Source organism: Bicyclus anynana, chromosome 19 (genome assembly GCF_947172395.1).
Source record: "Bicyclus anynana chromosome 19, ilBicAnyn1.1, whole genome shotgun sequence".
Lineage (NCBI taxonomy): Eukaryota > Metazoa > Arthropoda > Insecta > Lepidoptera > Nymphalidae > Bicyclus > Bicyclus anynana.
The window spans coordinates 13,176,433-13,200,196 of NC_069101.1; the positions used below are offsets into that span (position 1 = coordinate 13,176,433).

Consider the following 23,764-nt stretch of genomic DNA (forward strand, 5'->3'; position numbering starts at 1 on the left):
TCAAGTTTTAAAATTATGCTAAATCCTGAAAAACATTTTTAAATAAAAAAATAATTTAGTCAGCGATTGAAGTTACAATCATCATCATCATTCTCAACCCATATTCGGCTCACTGCTGAGCTCGAGTCTCCTGTCAGAATGTGAGGGGTTAGGCCAATAGTCCACCACGCTGGCCCAATGCGGATTGGCAGACTTCACACACGCAGAGAATTAAGAAATTTTCTGGTGTGCAGGTTTCACGAAGTTTTCCTTCACCGTTTGAGACACGTGATATTTGATTTCTTAAAATGCACACAACTGAAAAGTTGGAGGTGCATGCCCCGGACCGAATTCGAACCCACACCCTCCGGAATCGGAGGCAGAGGTCATATCCACTGGGCTATCACGGCTCCAATAAAAAGTTACAATAAAGTTACAAAAAGTTACAATAAGAAGTTACAATAAAAAGTCAATAGTTTTTGCTTTGTAGATTTGACTATTTTACATTAATGAAGCATTAATGTAAAAGGTTTTCGTTGTACGTTAGTTTCGAATATGTTATTTAGTCTTTCAATCTTTGAACAATCTACCCGACTAGATTGTAATAGCTTATGAACTTTCAGCGTATAGACTCGACACAAATATAAATATATAAATTATTGTTTTTTATCTCTGTCAGTATTAACATGTAACTTTGTGTAGGAAATTGAAAAAAAATATTCATTAGCCTGATTGATCCAATAGTTATACGCATGACTCTGATAATCATGCAAGTAATGGCTATGAGGCTTCGCATCATGAGGTACTGGGTTTGAATTTAGGTAAGTTTTTTTAGTTTTGATTTTTTTTTTAAGTATTTGTCCAGGCAACTGCATGGTTTTACACTCTGTGCTTTGGGAAGTTAAGTTGTCATTTATTATTATTATTTAAAACATACGAGTATGATAGTAATCGTTACAGAGTCAAATTCTAATCTCGCAAAACTCATTGCTGCCTGGTGGGAGTAAGCTCCAAATTTTCTCTCCTATACCCACCTTGATCGACAATGATAACCTAAGATATTAACTTAAATGTGTCTCAATAATTAAATACAGATTTAAGTTAATATTAATTATCAGGGCATAAAAAATATAAAGGTAAAATATAGAAAAATAGAAGAAATAGAAAAATTTTACAGAGTATAACGTCCGTTAATGCAATTTACACAAGAACTTCAGACAAAGAAGAAAAAAAATTAAATGAAAAAGAGAGAGAACTCAGTGCCAACGAATAAGCATGTATCTACTAGTATTTATCATTTATATAACATTGATGACTATTCTATTAGTTTTTATATCTATGTTCAAGTTGTTATTAAAATTAAAGAGTGTGTTCAAGAATTGAAACAGACGTAAAACGTTGTCATTATGACGATGTTGTTTCTAACATTCATAGTAGCTATTCTAACAGTCACAAATGCTGAAATAAAACTGATTTATGACCAGAAAAATTTAAAAATAGAATGCATCGTGGATTATTTGTTCAAGAACTTTGAGGTTGCTACCTACAAGCCACATGTATTATTTCTTGGAAACCAATTGGAAAATACATCAAGACCAAAACAAAATTTCATTGATATGGCAGTTACTCAAGCTGTCAAGTATCAAATACCAATTGTAATAACAGATGAAATAAACGGAGTGAATGTTACCAAAGAAATAGATCAAGGTACTCTATTTTCTTTGACCTATTCCGATAACTGTGAAGATTTAAGTAAAATGATTGATTTATTTAAAGAAATAGATAAAGTAGTTAAACATTTTGTTATTCTGAATAAGCTCTGCAAAGTTGTTATAAGTGAAAAGCTAAATGAGATACAAATGTATAATGTACAGTTCTTTGTACAAGATCAAGAAGTTGGAGGATTTATAGCAATGACTGTTAATCCAGAAATTAATCATAAGAGTTGTCTTATTGAGGGATATATAAAGATGAAAAGAGTTACAATTTGTTCCAATAATACAAGTAAAGATAATAAAATACATCAGACACTATTTTCTTCATCGTATGTACCTTTTAACCTTAAAAAGTGCAATTTTAGTGTAGGAATGGCCACTCTCTACCCTTATTCTATGAAAAAGACCAAAGCCAACCTTGAAAGTTTTGATCCACTGCTCATAGAAGATATAAATGGTTCTGATGTAGAGTTGATTAAAATCATAGCAAGTTATTTTAACGCAACTTTGAATCTGCATTACGTTTATAGAAACGAAGAGAATCCATATTTTGATTCAGATTATCTAAAGTTTGTTATTAATGGATCTTTAGACGCTTGCGCCGGTGGTCTATACAAGATTTACGGAAACATTGTTTCTTATTCTGGCATTTATTCGACACAGGCTATTGTTTGGGTTTATTCTGTAGAAAGAAGTACACGATCTTGGCAAACGCTTGTTGGTAAAACGCATGGGTTATATGTATTTTTGATATTTTATATATTACATTCAATTGTATGGTGGATTGTTTGTAAATTTGATGATGAAGCAGTTTCGATGAAAGACACATTATTGTATAGCTGGGGAGCACTAGTCGGGGCCACATCTGTGCCAGACGCTAGAACGGTAAAACAAAGGGTTTTGAATATTCTATACCTCATCATGGGTTTGTACTTATCTTCCTATGTAAGCTGTCAAATATATTCTTACCTCACCATCGATGAACCACCATCACATTATGACACAGTAGAACAGTTAAATGCTTCTGACAAAACGGCATATTTGGTTCCTGTCTCCAAATATTTCGTTAAAGATGTAAAATACGAGACAATGGCGAATATGTCGCGCGATTGCGTGAACTTTAAGGATTGTGAACACAAACTAATAGAAAACAAGGGATCGACAGTTCTGATCGATGGCCATTTACCTGCTCTACAAGCAAGGACAGCTGTTAACGATGAAGCGAGGGTTTTACGAGTTACAGATGAGATTCTCACGATTTATCATGAAATGATATTAAGAAAAGACAGTCCTTTCGTTAAGAGTTACGTGAAGGTAACTCAAAGGCTGTATGAATCTGGAATTTGTAGAAAGTTGTACGACGAAGCTATAGGTATACTCCTTGTAGATAAAGCTAAAATTGCGAATAAAAATATTCTCTCTAATAGTTACAGTTGCACTGTGGGATGTAAAATCACTCTTCTGCAGTTAGCTGGTATTTTTTACATTTGGATATTCGGGTGTATTCTGTCTTGTATTATTTTCGTTATAGAGATCCTCATTAACAGAGAGAAATTGTATAATTAAGTGGTAAACTCTATTGTGTAGAAATAAAGTGTGGGATTGTTGTCGTTTTTATTTTAAGCCGACTTCAAAAAAAAAGAGGTTCTTCGACGCGTCATTTCTTAACCAATTTTAAAAATACTTCCAGATTGGCTCAATTTAATTTTCATGAAAACCGGTTCAGTACTTTTGTGTTAAAATGAAAATAACGAAATTTCTCGTTCGTTCGTTATTATCATTTTAATACAAAATTACTACACCGATTTCTATGAAAATTAAATGCTAGGACACACTAGAAACAGAAAAATAAAATCTCTTTAACAAAAACATTTTACTGACTTCAAAATCACAAAAATAAACTAAAAAGCGAAAAATAACATCGTATGTGCTACCTCCTGATCACTTTGAAGGCGGTGCCAACACAGTGATACATTAACTAAAGCCGATTAAATCATTCACTTTTAGGATTTAAAGACAGTATTATCCCGTGGTTCTTTCAAAAACTTTGAAGTCGGCTTAATTTATTTGTTAAAAAGATTGTATATTAAATAACTATAGAGTTATATGATATCAGCCCATGCTGGAGTTTAGAGCGAAACTTACTTTTTTAAATAGTAATTATGTACAGCACAAGCCTACTTTCTAGTATGTAATAGTCTCAATTATAAGAGAAGAGAATTAGAACTTTAACCCACCACGCTAGTCTAATGGGGTTGGAAGAGCTTAGTGTTATGTTCGACTCTGTATCGGTCACTATAACTATTATAATCGGGACTAAAGGCACACTAGCCAAACAAACTTCCTAACTGTGGGCCAATTTTCAAATTTCTTGAAAAGAAGAAAACATGAATAGAACCCAATATTTTTATAGTTCGTCCTATGATTAAAAGTTTTAATTTAAAACCCTCTAACCACCCGACTATCTCCCATAGTTATTGTTTACTTGTAAAATTGTTTTAAGTCACAAAGAAACATCATCTTCATTAACAACCCATATTCGGCTCCCTGATGAGCACGAGTCTCCTCTCAAAATGAGAGGAGTTAAACCTTAAACCACCACACTGTCCTAATGTAGGTTGACTTCAAACTCGTAGAGAATTAAGAAAATTCTCAATTATGCAGGTTTCCTCGCTATGTTTTTCTTCACCGTGTGATATTTAATTACTTGAAATGCACATAACTGAAACTTCATCACGCTACGACCAATAGGAGCAGAGCACTGAAGGGAAATGTTGGGAAAACGGGAGAAGTTACTCCATTTTTTACAGCGATAATAATGTGAGGGCGGACGAAGACACGGGCGTCCGCTAGTAAGGTCTAAAATAATATAATCTTAACGAAATATATATTGTTCGTATATTAAAGACATTACATGTATTATTTTCATAGCAAATATTTCAAAGCATCGGTATTGTACGAAACCTTATCAGTTTTCAATTTCAACAATATTATATTGAAAAGAGATTTTCAGTTATACGAGTATGAGCATGCATGTTATTTTCTTTTATCGAGGACCCTGTAGTCTAAATATTATATTCTGGAGCAAAAAATACTTAACAATGGCCGTACATTTTCAGTGTTTCATTTTGTTCTGAGGTCGTGTTATATTCCTACTAATATTATAAACGCGAAAGTTTGTATGGACGTTTGTTACTCTTTAACGCCGCTACTACTGAAGCGATTGGGTGGTAACTAGCCACGGCCGGAGCCTCCTACCAGCCAGACCTGGACTAATTAAGAAAACCTCAATCGGCCATCGAAACCAGGACCTAGAATGGTTTATAAGAAAATTTTCTATTTTAAATATTCGAAGTTTTCGCTTTCATCTGCAGTTTAATGACGAAATCTTTTCACTTTCAAGCGAAAAGATCGCTGCTTAATAAGAGTTTCGAGATTAAAACTAGTATATTTAAAGTAAGAGGGGAAACTGCGAAGACATAATCTGCATCAAAACTTGTACGAGTGGATTTCTTTGAAGTACTCAGATATAAAAGAGGAGATGTTTTAAATTAGTTTTTCTTTTAGAAGAAAACTTGTTGTCGCCGGCGGCATTAGTATTTTTAGCTGACTGGCATGTATTGTAGGTCTGGACCAATTAGGAAAACCGGGAATCGAACCCACGACCTTCGTTTTTATTCTTTTTCTCACCTGGTGGTAAGTGACGATGCAATTTAATATGGAAGCGGGCTAAATTGTTAAAAGGAGGATGAAAATCCACACCCCTTTCGGTTTCTACACGACATCGTACCGGAACGCTAAATCGCTTGGCGGTACGTCTTTGTCGGTAGGGTGGTAACTAGCCCACGGCCGAAGCCTCCCACCAGCCAGACTCGACCAATAAAGAAACCTCAATTGGCCCAGCCGGGGATCGAACCCAGGACCTTCATCTTGTAAATTCACTGCGCATACCACTGCATAGATGGCATATTATTAAGCAGGAGATGTCGAAAACAAAACTTAGTACATAAAATATTATTTATATTTACATTATTCTATTATTACATTTTGTTTTTCAATTGGAAATTTACCGATAACATTAATTCGATCGATGTTTGAAACATCCAAATTGTTTATTCCAAAAATGTTCATGTTTAGTTTTAAAACCAGAAATAGTTTTGTGTATTTATTTGGTTTGATATTATTCATATTTTGTAAGTAAAATTGTTATTGGGATAGTTTTTATTTGATCTCTCTGGCTTAGTGGTATATATCCATTGGCAATATCCATTGTATTTTTATCTAGAAACCCTTTGGTTCGATTCCCAGGTTGAGAAAATCGACGGCTTAACATGATCTCCGAGGCACGAAATTTTAAACTTCAGGCTGAAATGTTTTAGTAAACAAATTTTACAATAAAAACAGCTCAGTATTTCATACCCAGGGCTCGAACCTGGGACCTTAATATTCGACTCCACATTGCACCGGGGGACCTTAAAGGCAGTTAAACTACCACCAATCAACAATTACTATTTTAAATTACCTACTATTCAAGGAAACCCTTACTTATTTAGGTAACCTCAAGCAATCCGATAGCGCAGTGCCCATAGACATCGAAATAGAAGACCCAGCTGTCAAACCACAGAAGCGCGAGCCAAAGTTCCTTTTTATGATACCAGACAAAAAGCCGCTTATTCCAAGACGGAGGACACATCCCGAAGTATAATATAAATCTATGATTAAATAATAAAATGTAAAACGTATCTAGAAAGGTTTTTATCCTGATCTATACTATTAATATAAAAAGTTAAAGTTTATGGTGTTGTAGAGGGTAATCTTTGGATCTACTGAACAGATTTTGAAAATTCTTTAATTTCACTAGAAAGCTTTGTTATTTGTGAGTGTTGTAGGCTATATTTTATCCTCGTATTCGCACAGGAACGGGAACTACGCGGAGGAAACCGTGGGGCGTCGGCTTGTTATATTATAAAGAGGTAAAGTTTGTGGTGTTGTAAGATAATGTCTTGAGCTACTGAACCGATTTGGAAAATTCCTTTCGTTATTTGTGAGTGTCAAATTTTATCCCCATAATCTCATGAGGACGGGAACTATGCGGGGCGTAGGCTTGTTATATAGTAAACTAGCTGATACCCTCGCAAAGCTATTACTTTACTTGTACCGCAACGCACTAGAACTGTTTTTGGCGCCTATTCTACTATGCCCAGGCTATGTAAATTATATAACGCACTTAGTCGGTCTATAGATATCCACATAGACTCACCAAGGACATATCGCAAGTTAGTTTTACTAGATTTGCTAAACTAATTTTTCTTTTTGTTTTTACCAATTCCATTTTATTTTTTGTATTATATAGTATATTCAAATAGTAGTTGTAAAATGTTTCCTTTTCTTGTTATAAATGTATTTTTTTTTTTCTTATGTAAACTGATTTAATGTAATCGTCAATTTATTTTAATATTACGGAAATGTGCATGCCGTGTCTACCTTCATTTGATTGTGCAGAGCCTTGTGTTTGTGTTTTTTTTAGATTGTATTTGTGTAAATGTTGCGACAGTCACTGGTGGACCAAATAAATAAATAAAATAAATATTACTATCTAAGTATGTTACAGAATATACATGTTAATATAAGTACCTACTCATCATTATCAAACTATTTTACGCCCCACTACAGAGATAGGTCTCCTTTCTTATAGGATATAGGATATAGGAGTTTAATCGCACCACCCTGATCCAATGCGGGTTGGCGGGCAAGTACAAGTATTCGCACTTCCCAAATTTCATCTAGATTCGTTAAACCAATCTGAATTTCAAATAGATTTAGTTTTTCTTCGTTTTTAATAAAAAATATTTCTATATTGATAGGTAGATATCTAGATAGACATTGCTTGATATACCTACTGAAAAATATTAAATTAAATGAATAATATCTTCATTATCATTATCATCATCATCATCAACTGATGTACGTCCACTGCTGGTGGAGTCTCTCCATGAAGCCTCTTCATGGACTTCCAAGCACAACGGTCTCAAGCTACCAGCATCCAGCGGTTCCATAAAAATAATTTAACAAATAAAATGTCTAAATTAATAAAATTTATAACATTAAAATGGAATGGCGCAGCGGATAAAGTTTTGTGAGCACATTAAAATCTGAATGAGGAAGATATTGAGGGAAAATATCTCAGAACTATCAGATTAAAGGCAGAAACTCTTTGCTTTGCCCAAGTTGTGATTAAAACAGATTTTCAAGGGGAGTGAATGCGACGGAGCGTAAACTCCATCAAAACTTATAGAAAAGATCTCTTTGAGCCCGCCGTCAGACTCTCAGCTTCTTATAAGGTACACAGAGTAGTTTATCTCAGAGCAATACCTCTGAATCACACTAATAGTATAAAGGCGAAAGTGTGAAAGTGTGTATAAGTGTATAAATCAAATCAAATCAAATCATTTATTTACTAGAATGTGGTACATGTTTTGGTCTTAAAATTATTGAGTCACCTATACATTCAACCGATTACAGTATGCAAGATTTTTACAATAAAAATATTAATTTCAATAATTTATCCCAATAACATAATTATATTTGATGTGAAAATGTACAATAAAAATTTCAACCTAAATTTAACATATATTTATTACAATTTTTATTATCTAACTAGCAAACCATAAATAATTTTTTATTATTTACAGAACATACAGGGTGATTCGGACTTTAGTGCGGACATTTTTTTTCGTGGTTCTGTATCATTAATAGAACATAAATCTACAAACAGTTCGATACATTTTATGTAATTTTTTTTTTCAATTTATGTCTCAGAAATAACAAAATAATGGACACATTCCCAAACAAACTGCGCAACTGTGCGGCGGCACTTTGTAAGACGCCGACAAAGAAATACCGGCAGTAGTCATATCGCTTCGGCTTCGGCTGACGGGGGTGGCAGGGGTGAGGGGATCGAAAAATCCCTGAGGACGCCTGCCAAATTGCCGAAGGGCGACCAGTGACAGACAATCTGCCGTCGCTTGCGCATTTAAGTCGAATCATGCTTTAATACAAAAGTTTGCGTAATAATAATCATCATTTGTATTTCATTATTCCAATCGAAAGTTCATAATTTTTATAGTCTCTGTTTTAATTTTTATTATTATTACTACGCATTATTGATGGTCCTAAGCCCAATAAAGTATGAAGGGAAAATCGATACTCAACTCAAAAGTGACGACCTTTAATTATTATAAAAAATAATAGGTACAAAAATAAATAAACGTAGAAAGGTCAACAGCCCTCGGCGCGGGCGCTCGCTAACCTAGTACCTACCAGCTGATTTTGTAGTTGCCTATTACTGTGCTATTACCTAGTACAGCGATAGGGTGACCCTCAAATTCTGTTTAAATGTTTAAACTTTAGCTAACGATAACTTTGTTATTTTTGAGTTAAAAAAAAAAAGAAAAAATACGTGATCATTAAATTTTGTTTATGTACAAAATATAAAAATATCTGTACTAAAAAAAATTTCTTCCTGTATATGATTGTTCCTTTCCGTTATGCTGCGGCTACTGTAGCGATTTGGCTGAAATTTGGAATGGCAATAGATTTTACTTTGGATTAACACAAAGTAACCTAGTTAATCCAGAGTAAAATCTTTCATCTCAGAAAAATTTATTGTTGGATTTAGGATTAATTAAAAACTCAATTCAACGCAGACGAAGTCGAGGGCGTCTTCTAGTATAATATATCATGTATACAAGAAAGGAAGAAAAAATAAAATATATTTATTGCTACATTATGCCATACATCACAATTTTTCTCCTGTATATAATACCTATACCTATAGGTAATACTAGGAATAATAATACCCTGCGATATGTGGCATAAACTAGACAAAGGTTCCAGCTCAGCATATTGCTATATGTTCCCCACAAGCAAAGAGTACACGGCGCTGATTTTCAGCTGGGACCCCGTTCCAAGTGCCGCCACGAAAACAGGCAACGTGAAACCATATTCAAAGTTATAAAAACCAATAAGTAGTTAAAATAACAATGAAATTAAACTACACTATTTAAGTCCACAATCAATACATTAATCAGGACTTAATAAGTCATAATATACTTAGATTAGTTGCATAAGCAGTCATAGCCCAGTGGATATAACTTCTGCGTTCAATTCGGAGGATTTTGGTATGAATCCGGTCTGGGACATACACCTCCAACTTTGCAGTCATGTGCATTTTAAAAAATTAAATATACATGTCTAAAATGGTCACGGAGGAATAAATGAGGAAATCTGCACATTTGAGAAGTTTCTAAATTGTCTAAGTTTGTAAAGTCTACAAATCCGCATTGGGAAAGCGTGGTCTAATATTGAGAGGAGATTCGTGCCAAACATGAACAAAACTTACTGAATGTGCTTAACACAATACTTCTATTTTTTCGCTGGGAAATGCATTTACGCATCGCTTCCGAAAGGGTATGCGGGACTCGTCGTGACTTCGGAATACCCACAAAAACCCAGCGGATCCGGCTGCGTCCTTCGGTGACATCACAGGATCATTAGCATATTATTACGGAGAACCCTATTGCTAGAACCATAGGGCTTATAATCGCTCGCCCTTTCGAGTTGTTTACAACTTGAGATGTTTTTATCGCTTACCTATTGTTATTGTTTTGATTTGGCGAACTCCGTGGAATAAACAACATGCGTGTAGGCGTTCCCAGAAATATCTGGAGCCGTTCTGAGTGGGTATAAATACGCCACGGAGCCAACGATTGGGCAGTTAACTTCGAAACGAAATGAAGTGAACATTAAGTGATACAAACGATACAAGTGAACTATAGTGAACTCGGCTACGATTTTGGAATACGATTTGCTAACGTTTTGAAGTGTGTATTGATACTTGGATTATGGAGTGGAATAAAGTCTTATACGAGTCACCAGGTGCTCAATTCCAAAACCTCGAACCCTAGCTCCTAGACCTTCGTCTTCGTATAGGAACATCGACAGCTAACACAATACCTCTGTTACAAGTTAGTCTGTGATATTCGTAACTTTATAACTTTAATCGGCATCCCATCGGACATTTTCTTTTGCCGAGATTGAATTAAACCGAACAATCATCGAAAAGGGCGAGCGGTTTACCGACTTATCCGTTTAAGAGGTTTAGAACGTTCCCTCTTCATTAGCGAGTACTGCTTATTGGGTATTTAGAGAAAAATCAATACTTCTCATCACTTTTACTACATCAGTCTCTTCATGAAATTAGTAGATAGTAGGTACAATATATGTCGTTATTAGCGAACGCCGGCAACTTCGTCCGCGTGGAATTCAGTTTTCACAAATCCTGCGGGAATCATGGCCTATCCTGCGGGATTAAACCAGAGTAAACTCTATTTCCATTCCAAATTTCAGCTAAATCGCTTCAGTAACCGCAGCGTAAAGGAGGAACGAACATAAACACTTACACACAAACTTTCGTCTTTATAATATTAGTGTAAATAGTGTGATACAAGCAAAACTAAAAATTTAAACAAGCAGTCTTATTTTTGTTTTGTTAGTTAACTAATTTTAATTCTATATGGCGCAAATATAGAATTAAAATTATAACATTTTCTACATGTTTTGTGACGTGGACAGTGTTAAAAAGGACCTTCTATCTATTTTTATTAGTATTTTTTTTTATTTATTTTATATAATTATCCCGAGAGTATTGATTAAAAAATAATAAGCTCGAGAAATTAAATACCACTATAAAGAAAAGTTAATATTAAAAATCATAAATAAAGTTAACTTCATTTCAATTTCATAATCGCTAATGAACTCTCATTACTCCTCAAAGCTTGTGCAAGCTTGTTCAAATTACCAGTATTAAAACAAGCATTCAATTAAGCTCTAAACGCAACACTAACCGAACTAAACTGCATTTTAGTTAAGTCAGCTCAACTACGGCATAAACTTCGACTGCGGACACGGTTTAAGCAGAATACACACAGAAGCCGCGCGGAAATATGTTATCGAAGTGAACGAAATTGTGAATTACGGCATAAAATTTGACTGTGGACACTTTAAGGCCGCAAACAAACAGAAGCGAGGGCGGAAAACGTCATACAACTGAACAAAAGTGTGCTATAGAAATAGGAATTACGGCATAAAATTTGACTGCGGACACTCTAAAGCCGTCAACAAACAGAATCCGGGGCGGAAAATGTCATAGAACTTATAAAAACGTACTAAAGTTAAGTAAGCTTATAACTACCGCATAAACTTTGACTACGGACACAGTTAAGGCAGAATACACACAGAAGCCGTGCGGAAATATGTTATCGAAGTCAACGAAATTATTAATTACGGCATAAAATTTGACTGCGGTCACTCTAAATCCACGAACAAGCAGAAGCCGGGGCGGAAAATGTCATAGAACTGAACAAAAGTGTACTATAGTTAAGTAAGCTTATAACTACTGCATAAACTTCGACTGCGGACATGGTTTAAGCAGAATACACACAGAAGCCGCGCGGAAATATGTTATCGAAGTCAACGAAATTATTAATTACGGCATAAAATTTGACTGCGGACACTCTAAAGCCGTAAACAAACAGAATCCGGTGCGGAAAATGTCATAGAACTGAACAAAAGTGTACTATAGATAAGTAAGCTTATAACTACCGCAAAAACTATGTCTACGGTCGCAGTTAAGGCAGAATACACACAAAAGCCGAGCGGAAATATGTTATCGAAGTGAACGAAATTGTGAATTACGGCATAAAATTTGTACGGCATAAATTACGCTAAAACAGTACGGCATAAATTACGCTAAAACAGTAAGCACACAGAAGCCAGGGCGGAAAACATCATAGAACTGAAAAAAGTGTAGTATAGTTATTCATAATAATTTAATATCAAACACGGCTAAAACTACGATACAAAGTTTGAATCGTGTCGCGTTCCAAGAACCAGCTCATGACCAAGGGCGCCGACGTTGTATCATGTGAGTTTTAGCCGTGTTTCATTACATATTAACTGTAGTCTATAGTACAGCTTTTCTCGGTGAGTACTGTTTACCAACAAAGAAATTAGAAATGAAGGTAAATAAAAAATGCATGTCATTTCATTACTTATTTATTTTAAATTATGTATAGTTTGTTTATAAACTGTTAAACCATATCTAATTGTTCTAAACTTATTTATTATTATTAATAATTTATTTTCAATAGTTTATGAACAAGATAAATAAAAGTGTTATTTGGTGTGTAATGACTAGTGGGTTATACCCTCATTTTGAATTAGTTTGTTGGTAAACAGTACTTATCAAGAAAGCCTGTAGTATAGTTAAGTCTGCTTAACCATGGTTTAAACGGAACGGACCCGGCTAAAGCGGTAAACACACAGAAGAGGGGGCGGAAAACGTCATTCTTGTATAGCTTGGCAAATTCGTTCGTAACACGGGGTTCGATAATCCACGGGAGCATGACGGATGACAGATCAAATCAAATCAAATCAAAAATCATTTATTTCAAGTAGGCTCAGTTTACAAGCACTTTTGGCACGTCAGTTGACTATTTGTAAAGATTCTACCACCGGTTCGGAAGGCAGCTTCTGCTGAGAAGAAACCGGCAAGAAACTCAACAGTTGCTCTTTTTAAAAAATCATACTGTATTATAATTTACAATTGATGATAACATTAAAATTTCTTATAGTTTTACTTTTTGTGTGAAGGTGGAAGCTGATCCAATGGCCTCCAAGCGCTTTTATCTTTAACGAACTCATTAGATAAACCTCTGTCCTGCGCGTACGATTTCACACCCGCGCAGTCCATTTCTCCCCGTCGCCCGCATATTATGGTACGAACTTGCCATAGTATGGATACTTAGAAACATATCTTACATGTCTATTTAATGTATCTTTGTGCAAAATCTTATAGAAATCTGTTTAGCCTACCTGATGTGATTGAGTATTTTAACATAGATTCATCATAATTAACAACCCTAAACTTACTGTTGAGCACGAGTCTCTTCTCAGACTGAGAGGAATTAGACCTTAGTCCACCACGCTGGTCAAGTGCGTATTGACAGACTTTACACACGAAGAGAATTAGCAAAGTTTGCAGTAGTAGGTATGCAGGTTTCCTTCACCGTTTAAGACACGTGATATTTAATTTCTTGAAATGCACATATCTGAAAAGATGGAAGTGCATGCCCCGGACCGGATTAGAACCTACGCCCTCCGAATCGAAGGCAGCGGTTATCCACAGGGCTATGACGGCCTACATCCATCCATACATCCTAAACTTTCGCATTTATAATACTGGTATTAATTAATTTGCTTAATTACAATTACAAGTACTACAATTAGGATGAGCGCTGAAGCCTTCAATTTCGCCTTCAAGGACACAACTTCTCAAGTTATATGGTATTCAAGCCTTTCTAAAAGAATTTACATTGTAATCTTACGTTTAATGAGGCATCTGAGTTTATTTGGCCTCGGTGGAGTATTCAGTTAATTAAAACTTGAGAATTCTTACGCCCTTTTTCAAGTTATTTTCATAACATCCAATTTATTGTATGGAAATTGGATTGTTGGAATTTTTTCTTGTTGAATATTTACAAGGGTTGAGACTCGAACTGGGTGAGTGGAATAAATTATTTCCTTTAAGTATTTCGCGAACCTTTTTATGTTTATGAGTAGATACTTATATACAAACTGTTGTTATAAAATGGCATAAGCCCGAGTTTTTCCGCCAGTTCGCCATTTTTTTCCGATAGGTAACAGTATTGCAAGCGCCTAATCTTTAATATAAAGTCGGTTAAAAACTAAGTCGGGAGCATAATATAGAGGAAATGAAATATGATTGTTTGTTTACATTGACTATAAAACTACAGACTTTGAAAAATTATTTCAATCCTAAAATATCCCTGATGAAAATATGTTATATTTTATTTATTTCCTCGGAAATAAGAAATGCGCGTGATAGCCCAGTGGGTATGACCTCTGCCTCCGATTCCGGAGGGTTCGGGTTCGAATCCGGTGCGGGGCATGTAACGCCAAATTTTCAGTTGTGTGCATTTTAAGAAATACACGTGTCTCAAACGGTGAAGGAGAACATCGTGAGGGAACCTGCGTACCTGACAATTTTCTTAATTCTCTGTGTATGTGAAGTTTGCTAATCCGCGTGGTGGATTATTGACCACTCATTCTGTGAGACTCGAGCTCAGCAGTGAGTCGAATATGGATTGATAACGAAGAAATGCGGGTAAAACCGTGGGGTTCTGCTTTTGCATGATAAACAGCATAAAAGTTGTAGCATTACTTTTATGTTTGTGGCTTGTTTCCGCAGCGCCTAACCTACCGAGGTATATTTTAATTAATGAACTATCAATCAATTCGTTATCAAGGCTTAAATTTTTACAGAACTTAATGTAGGTCACAAACGTCGAAATGTTTCTGTTATCGTGTCGTACATGTGAAATATAGTCCGCATAGCCTGTCCGGTTTTATCAATGACATGACTATTGAAATATACGTGTCCAGAATAAAAGCGAAAAGTCTTGTCACTCATCACTAAATATCGAAAACTGTTTTACTTACGAGTGCAAAGATGAAAGGAAGATGTCCGAAATTGGGCCCACTTTTCAGAATGATATAGAAATTATTACGACCGGGAGCCGCAGCAGAAAAAGCTGAAACCGGTAAGTGGTTCGAGTAGGCCTCTCTGACAGAGAGTTACATATATTATATACCTTTTGCCGTGGAGACCCTTGGGCCAAAAAATTTTATCGAATAATTTCACCGCGGCCTCTTAGTCTAGCTAGTTGCCTCGACTGGTGACAGAAGGGCTGGCTCATTTTTGGCGCAAAGGATCAGCCTGGCTGTCCAGGAAATACAGCCAGTATTCTTGCCACCACGTGGGCATGTTTTGTATAGTTATTAGGATAAGTAAGCTTAAGTTCCTTATTGTATTCTTTCACGATACAGAAATTCATAATGTTCTAAAATCTTTTATATTTTACTAGATTCTAATGGATAGAATCATAAAGTAATATTCGCTAAAGGAATAAGCTGATGTCATTTTTTCACACCGCAAAAGCTTTGCAAACACGTATCGTAGTGATTTAATATAATATCTTCTTTGATGATTTTTGAATTCGCTGATTATCAGTTGTCTTTGCAAACCAGATTATTACCTATTTTATAGAGGAAATATTCTATTGTAACTGAAACTACTACATCGATTTGAAAAATTCTTTCACCGTTAGAATCCTCTATTATTCCTTATGGACATGGGCTATACTTTAACCGCATATTTCCATGGAAACGGGAATTACGCCGGTGAAACCGTGGGACCTCTGCTAGCTATAGATTAAAAATCCCGAGATTTATTCAAGGCGCGAATGAAGATTAAAACTATTTTCAGCGAAGCGAGTGCGACGGGGCGCGAATTCCATCAGAAGTTTATAGAAAATGTCCCTTTTGAAAAACCGCCAGAGGTTTTATGAAGACGTTAAATGATCTAAGTAGTTCGTGGGAAGCTGATTTGTCTGAGAACTTTGTTCGATTTTCCATTCAGCTGAACGAACGATGTACATTCATCTAAGCTAATATTATAAAGAGCGAGGATTTTACTGTTGGTTTCTTTGATTTAAATAGGCTACTACCGGTTTTAAAAATTGTTTTACTAATTGAAAGCTACCTTATCAGCAAGTAATATAGATATATTTTATCTTTGTATTCCCAGGGAAATGGGTGCTATGCGGGTAAAACCACGGAGCGTCGGCTAGTTTATACTAAAATTATTAAGAGTTTAAGTGTTCTTTTTTTTTTCGTTACTAGTTAGCCCTTGACTACAATCTCACCTGATGGTAAGTGATGATGCAATCTAAGATGGAAGCGGGCTGACTTGTTAGGAGGAAGATGAAAATCCACACCCCTTTGTCGGTTTCTACACGGCATCGTACTGGAACGCTAAATCGCTTGGCGGTACGTCTTTGCCGGTAGGGTGGTAACCAGCCACGGCCGAAGCCTCCCACCAGCCAAAGTTTGGGATATTGTAGAGCAGTGATAGCCCAGTGGATATGACCTCTGCCTCCGATTCCGGAGGGTGTGGGTTCGAATCCGGTCCGGGGCATGCACCTCCAACTTTTCAGTTGTGTGCATTTTAAGAAATTAAATATCACGTGTCTCAATTGGTGAAGGAAAACATCGTGAGGAAACCTGCATAACAGAGACAGAGAATTATCTTTATTCTCTGAGTGTGTGAAGTCTGCCAATCTGCATTGGGCCAGCGTGGTGGACTATTGGCCTAACTCCTCTCATTCTGAGAGGAGACTCGAGCTCATCAGTGAGCCGTATATGGGTTGATGACGATTGTAGAGGGTCTTCTCTGGATCTACTGAACCGATTTTGAAAATTCTTTTACCACTAGAAAGCCACGTTATTTGTGAGTATCAGAGGCTATACAATCTACGTATTCCTACGGGAATTGAAACTACGCGGCTGAAACCGAAACGCGCCGGCTAGTGCCATATTAGGTAATATTTGATTGTTTGTTTGTTTGATGTGAATAGGCTGCAAAACTACTGGATCGTTTTTGATAATTCTTTCACCAATAGAAAGCTGTCTTATCAGCGAGTAACGTAGTGGATATTTTATCTCCGTATTCCTACGGGATTGGGAACTACACAGGTAAAACCACGGTGCGTCAGGAATTACTATGTAAAGATAATTAGACGCATTTGATGTCCTCTTAAACGCTACAGTGGGCAAACTAATCAATGCACCAATAACTGAGTTTACTGAACTAGACTAGCGCGCCAACTATCGTCCGGGATGCAGTTACTTTAATGATACTTTAGAGTTTGGGATAACTTACTTAGGCTACTACATGTTTAACTTTTACTTGCCTGGATTCAGGGGCGTAACTACCGTCGTATCAGCCGTATCAATGACTAACTGACGCCATTTTACCCGTGTGGTTTCCGTTCCCGTAGGAAAACAGGGATAATATATAGTCTATAGCCTTCCTCGATAAATGGGCTATCTAACACTGAATGATTTTTTCAAATTGGACCAGTAGTTTCTGAGTTAAGCGCGTTCAATCAAACAAACAAAGCTTTATAAATTTAGTATAGATATATATAGATTCGGGGCCCCTTCGTGTATATTAAAGTGTTAAGCGATTTAGCGTTCCGGTACGATGTCGTGTAGAAACCGAAAGGTGTGTGGATTTTCATCCTCCTAACAAGTTAGCTCGCTTTCATCTTAGATTTCATTATCACTTACCTACCATCAGGTGATTGTAGTCAAGGGCTAACTTGTAAAGAATAAAATAAAAAATCCACAATCTCACTAAATCTGGTGCTTCCCAAAAAAAAACACCTTTAAGCGCACGTCCAAAAGTTAGAAACAACCTACAGTTATATATACTACATACATACTTCTACTATGAAAAAGTTTTACCCTTCATTTGGGCCCCCTAACTAATTTTGATATAAGGTCACTCCAAGGCACTGGCAAGGCAGATCTGAATCATTGTAGAACACAAGTCTATGTAGTTTTTACACTTCCTGCACACACAACTCAACATTGTAGATAAAATTTAGGTATTATCTATTTAAATAACTTTCGTTGTTTACAAGTAATAAACGACTAAATTAAATTTAGGACAATTATGCACATTTGGCCGCGTCAGTTTTGATGCGCTAGTGCCCTATCTCTAGTAGAAAATATCGTTGATTCTAATCGACAAACTCAACAAGACATTAACTACTAACTAGTAGTCAGCCAGGCGCGCCACACCGTCAGTACATAGAGGATGTAATAGAAATCCGGTGTCGCAAACAGTTGGTCACAATCACGAGCGCAAACACATCCCGTATTCTATCTGTTGGAATAAATCGCGTTGCAGCCTCCCATCAATCTCATCTGGGCTGTCTAGATCACATCTGTGAACTCTACAAGGCTTGCTACACATGAACCACATAGACTATTGTCAAATAAGGATCTCACCGCGCAGTACCTACCTATAGCAAATTATGATCATATCAGCCACTGATAATCAAGTTATCTCACATGCTTGACAGCTTGACGTCCGTTAAAACTGAGGTGTGTTGGTCGCATCGGCATGATGTTATACACATCGCGACCAACACACGAACAGTTTTATCGGCTGTCATTTTTGTCATTGATATTCCTTTTTTTCGTGTTTTATGTCTTACTTACGTTCTTATAGCTTACTTTTATAGCCACGCACGTAAGAAACTCCCTCAAAGTTCATTAGTGATCAGCAGGGTTATTATGTAACTCGGTGTACCATTAAAGTAACTACTACTAGTAACTAACACTGTGTTTTCACCTAAATAACTTTAACTGCACAATTTTACATAAAGTGGCAATGTTTTTTTGTTTTTACGATCATCTAACATGATTATTTCAACGAAATTACATAAATACCAGTTTTTCGTTAAATTAACGTCATTACCTACTTACTACTACTATACTAATGTTACATTAGGTACGTAAAATGACGATAATTGTGTAATTACGTTGAAAACACAATGTTAGATGATTGAAAAAACGAAAATAAGATGAAAACGATTCAGGGACTGTTAAATGTAGATCAGTGTTTGATATGATCGAATCAATCCTTTGGTTTGGAAGATCACTACAGAGTCGAAATAGTGGCCTTAAACAAAGACATAGTAAATGTAATTTATCGTATTGAACTTCTCGAAAATCGTTTACGATTGCCAGCTCGTAAACGATTTTCGGCCATTCCTATTACATACCGTTCATAAACAAAGAGTGGTGAATGTAAACTGTTTGATCGCGCTACGTCACGGATGCATGGCGTATGCAGAATGCAGCCATTCGATGAATACGAAACAGGTACGTGCGAGTGTACGGACGGACATGTCGAGACGTGAACGGATATGTTCCGCTTTGTACCGAGAAACTGCCGCTGTTGTTAATATCGACTACCTATCAGTTTTGTATGTGTAGGCAAAGATTTTCAACTATCAGATACATTACGTTCCTACAAAATCACCGCAAAAAGTAATCCGTAATTAGATAATCCACTGAGCGCACACATGCACATTTTCATATAGCTTTTACACTTCCTAAACATACAGTTCGACATTGTAGACAATATTTAGGTAATGTCGTTGCTTACAAAGCGACTAAATGAATGAATTAAGATAATTAGCCACTTTTGTCCACCTCGGTTTCGACGCGCTAGTGAATTATCCAATAGTATAAAATCTTTGTACAAAATGATTACAAAGCTAAATACGGAACCCTTATTAAGACCACTTTGTTGTTTGGTGGTCTGTCTGGTCCCTCTATCTCAGGAACGCGTGGATATATAGAATTGAAATTAGAACCATATTATATATAATCGAGACTTTTTTCAACAAAAAAACAAGAATGTTTTCGCAAGAGATCTGTCTATTGCGTAGATGCAGCTGACGCGTTTGAATACCGTACAGGGTAATCTGATTTCTTCAAAGCCCGAGAAACGGACAGTTATGCTACTCAACAGCTTGTTGACAATTTGGCCAAAGATCCGAGAGCCAAATTTACACTACACCGAAGATATCCCGGACGTCAGCCTTTACGAGATTAGTACGGCTCTCAAACACCTGAATAACAATAAGTCGCCAAGCGAGGGCGAAATCACAGCAGAACTCCTGAAAGCGGGTGGTAAACTTGAAGTCCTTCAGCGATTGTTCAATTCCGTCATACACGAGGGTACGACGCCTGATGCGTGACATAGGGCATTTTTTTTTTCATATTCTTGAAATTCAACCCGTTTTCGGCTCAATGCTGAGCTCCAGTCTCCTTTTAGAATGAGAGGGGTTAGGCCAAAAGTCTACCACGCTGGCCCAATTCGGATTGGCAGACTTCACACACGCAGAGAATTAAGAAAATTATCTGGTATGCAGGTTTCCTCACGATGTTTTCCTTCACCATTTGAGACACGTGATATTTAATTTCTTAAAAAGCACTCAATTGAAAAGTTGAAGGTGTATGCCCTGGACCGGGTTCGAACCCACACCCTCCAGAATCAGAGGCAGAGATCATATCCACTGGGCTATCACAGCTCTTTATTCTTGAAATTAGCGCGCTCAAACTATGAAATTCTTTAACTTTATAATAAGTATCTTTGAGGGGCGAGTAACGCAGACCGAATGGGAGCAACTAAATACTTTCAGCGAAGAACTTCAAAGCATCAAGTTTCATTCACGTGGCGCTGCAATTGGATCACATTCCGCGCTGCTCTTGCAAATATAATGTTAGCGTACCCGCCGGCGTCTCTTTGTGTAGCCTCTATTTAATATTGAAATACCTACTTGCTTCAACTTTCATACATAAGATGATCATAAATTCATTAAATGATGAGATAAGGAGAACCAACGAATAGTTGAAAATGCTATCACATATTTATGTTTAACCATCAGACGCCTGCGAACTCGGGAACCATGGATTTTTTCGGGATGAAAAGCCTATGTGTTAATCCAGAGTAAACATCCAAACAAACATCCAAATAAACATCCATAGAAACTTTCCGGTTTATAATATTAGTAGGATATTACTGTGATACTGTAATGCGTATGCTTCAGCTTTTGCTTGGTTCGTGCAGCACAATGCTGAGCTATATCAAACATCATCAAGGTTGTGTCAAACATGACAAAGCTGTTAATGCTTCTACTGCTTGAATTTTGGTCTTGCCTTCCCCAGGTGGTTGAGGCATTGGACAAGACATTGTAGGGTGTGTAGGTGTTCTAAAAGAAACTTCCTTAGGCGCATGAGGGTAAAGTTTTTATAGATGTAACGTCACGCCGGTATGCAACTGAAGTGTCGAAAAAGAGTGTGAGAGGTTGAGAGAGAGTAAGACAGGGCGAACGTAGCATGAAGCAACTAGCCCTGGAGTGAGAGTAGGGAGCAAGCAAGTGAGAAAGATTGAGAGAAAAAGTGAGACAGAGCGAACGTCGTATTACGCACAGTGCTATGGAGTGAGAGGTGGGAGAGAGCTATAGTGAGAAAGATTGAACGAGAGAGAGAAATCGCGCAATGTAAATATTAAAGAAATTGAAAAAAATAAATTCATAATTTACATTAATTTTCAACACTTTTTATATTTTAATGACAATTAAATTCCTAACCTATCTTCCTTTTTCCCTTCCTCGTAATCTCGGAAATCTAAAGTTTTAGATTTGTATAAATATAAACAAGATTTATAAATTAGTTCGCCAAAGAAGTTTCACTTCTGACATGTGTACTTCGTACGCGCGCATTTTTTTCCTATCAGATGGTCTGGGTATACGGGCCTCGAGGCAAAGGCTTCTTCCCCGGGAAAGATGTGGGGATCTTGCTCCCCCAGTCATGTTTTTCACGACCTATTCAGGGCTCATGGGTTAATTCTATAACTTACTCTCGTATCCAGGTGAGTGCCCCGTGAGATGTTATTTCTATAATTTTAGCACTATTCTGTAACGATGTTTTGCTTAACTCGTAATTGCGAGTTTTCTATGTACTTCTATCTTTCTTTTTCTATAGGATCGTGTTAAACAGAGAGAGATAGAGGAGAAATCGACGGTAGTTTTGGCCACATGAAAGCTACATCTTGATCGGGTAACAAATTATACTATATTTTACCCTCGTATTCCCTCGGCTAATTATTTACTAGGTTAAATTAAGTATTGATGATACATCTTGCAGGCGAAGTAGCGTTTGGTCTGAAATCACAACAAATAACGCGTTATCACCTTACAGTGCAATCTTCTATTAAAAAAATTCTCATTCTTCCTTTTCCGTGCATTCTCAGTGTATTTCTAATTAATTTTAACTGAAGTAATTCTACTAAAAAGCTTTGTAGATGCTAAGAATTTTAATACAAAAATCTGGTATTTTTCGCCTTTTGCGCTGGCAACATTTTTGTTTCAAGAGTTATTTCAATTAATTACGACTCCTTTGATAAGGTTTCTAGGGTATACAGATCGTCTTGGATGCAAATGGAGAAAATACCAGGTCAGTTTAGGTATATTATTTTTTAAATAACGTCACGGGGGCTACTTTTTGTATTTTTAAGTATGATAAATAAGGGATGTACCAGTCAGTTTCCTCAGCTGCCAACCTCAAGTGCTCGAGGTGCACCCTGCAGAGTGTCCGAAGAGGCTCTGGCGACCGACTAATCGCGGTATAACCATTCTCAAATGGCTGGATTTTTATAAATGGCAAAGGCCGGTGTCGGGCAGCAGCGACACCGGTGCGAATAAATGCAGCCCTGCAATGAACTGCAACCAATTTTCGACTCACCGTTGAGCACGAGTCTCCTCTCAGAATGAGAGAGGTTAGGCCAATAGTCCAATGCTGGCCCAATATGGATTGGTAGACTTCGCACACGTATAGAATAAGGAAAATTCTCAGATATGCAGCTTTACTCACGATGTTTTTCCTTCACCGTTTGAGACACGTGATATACACCTGTAATTGAAAACTTGGAGGTGCTTACCCCGGATTCGAATCTATACCCTCTAAATCATATTCACTGGGCTATCACTTCACATTTAGATACATAATATCCAACCTATCATGCCATCACCGTTGTAAACATAAAAACAGTGTTTTTGAATTGCAATTTAAAACTAACGTGTTCTGAATAATAGATGCAAGTAGATACGGTTCTGTTTCGATAGCAATTGAGATGAATTGCGACAATTGTGTAATTGGTGCTAGTACGTTGCACTCTGATTAATTTACGAGATAGAAATGTTTCTGGCAAAAAATTAACTAAATCTGCTATGTTTAATTGGCGATACAAACGACCAGCGCTTCTGCTGCAGCTAAGTTCATGATGACCAAATTAATCCACGCGGCTACCACAGAGGCAGACGTGAGGCTCGCAAATGTTTACTTTTAAATGTTTATGTAACATTAATTATGTAAAATAAATTATAAAAGAAGAAATCTTAACTAACTTTGTTAGGAGGGAAGGACGTAGATATTTATAATTTCGTTCAGATAGTTGACAAAAACACTATAACCGTCGCAAAAGCGTATCTCACTTAAAACTCAAT

General features: G+C 36.5%; 1 protein-coding gene across 1 annotated transcript; it reads left to right on the forward strand.

Annotated features, from left to right (window-relative positions):
• The first annotated feature begins 1,595 nt into the window (after positions 1-1,595).
• LOC112057381 (uncharacterized) lies at positions 1,596-3,260 on the forward strand. The gene has a single exon (XM_052887606.1). It carries the CDS (start codon positions 1,596-1,598, stop codon positions 3,258-3,260), a length of 1,665 nt encoding a protein of 554 aa, XP_052743566.1.
• Positions 3,261-23,764: the final 20,504 nt, after the last annotated feature.

What these genes read in the sequence shown, in the direction of transcription:
- LOC112057381 (XM_052887606.1), top strand. Translation starts at nt 1,596, where the DNA reads ATGGCAGTTACTCAAGCTGTCAAGTATCAAATACCAATTGTAATAACA.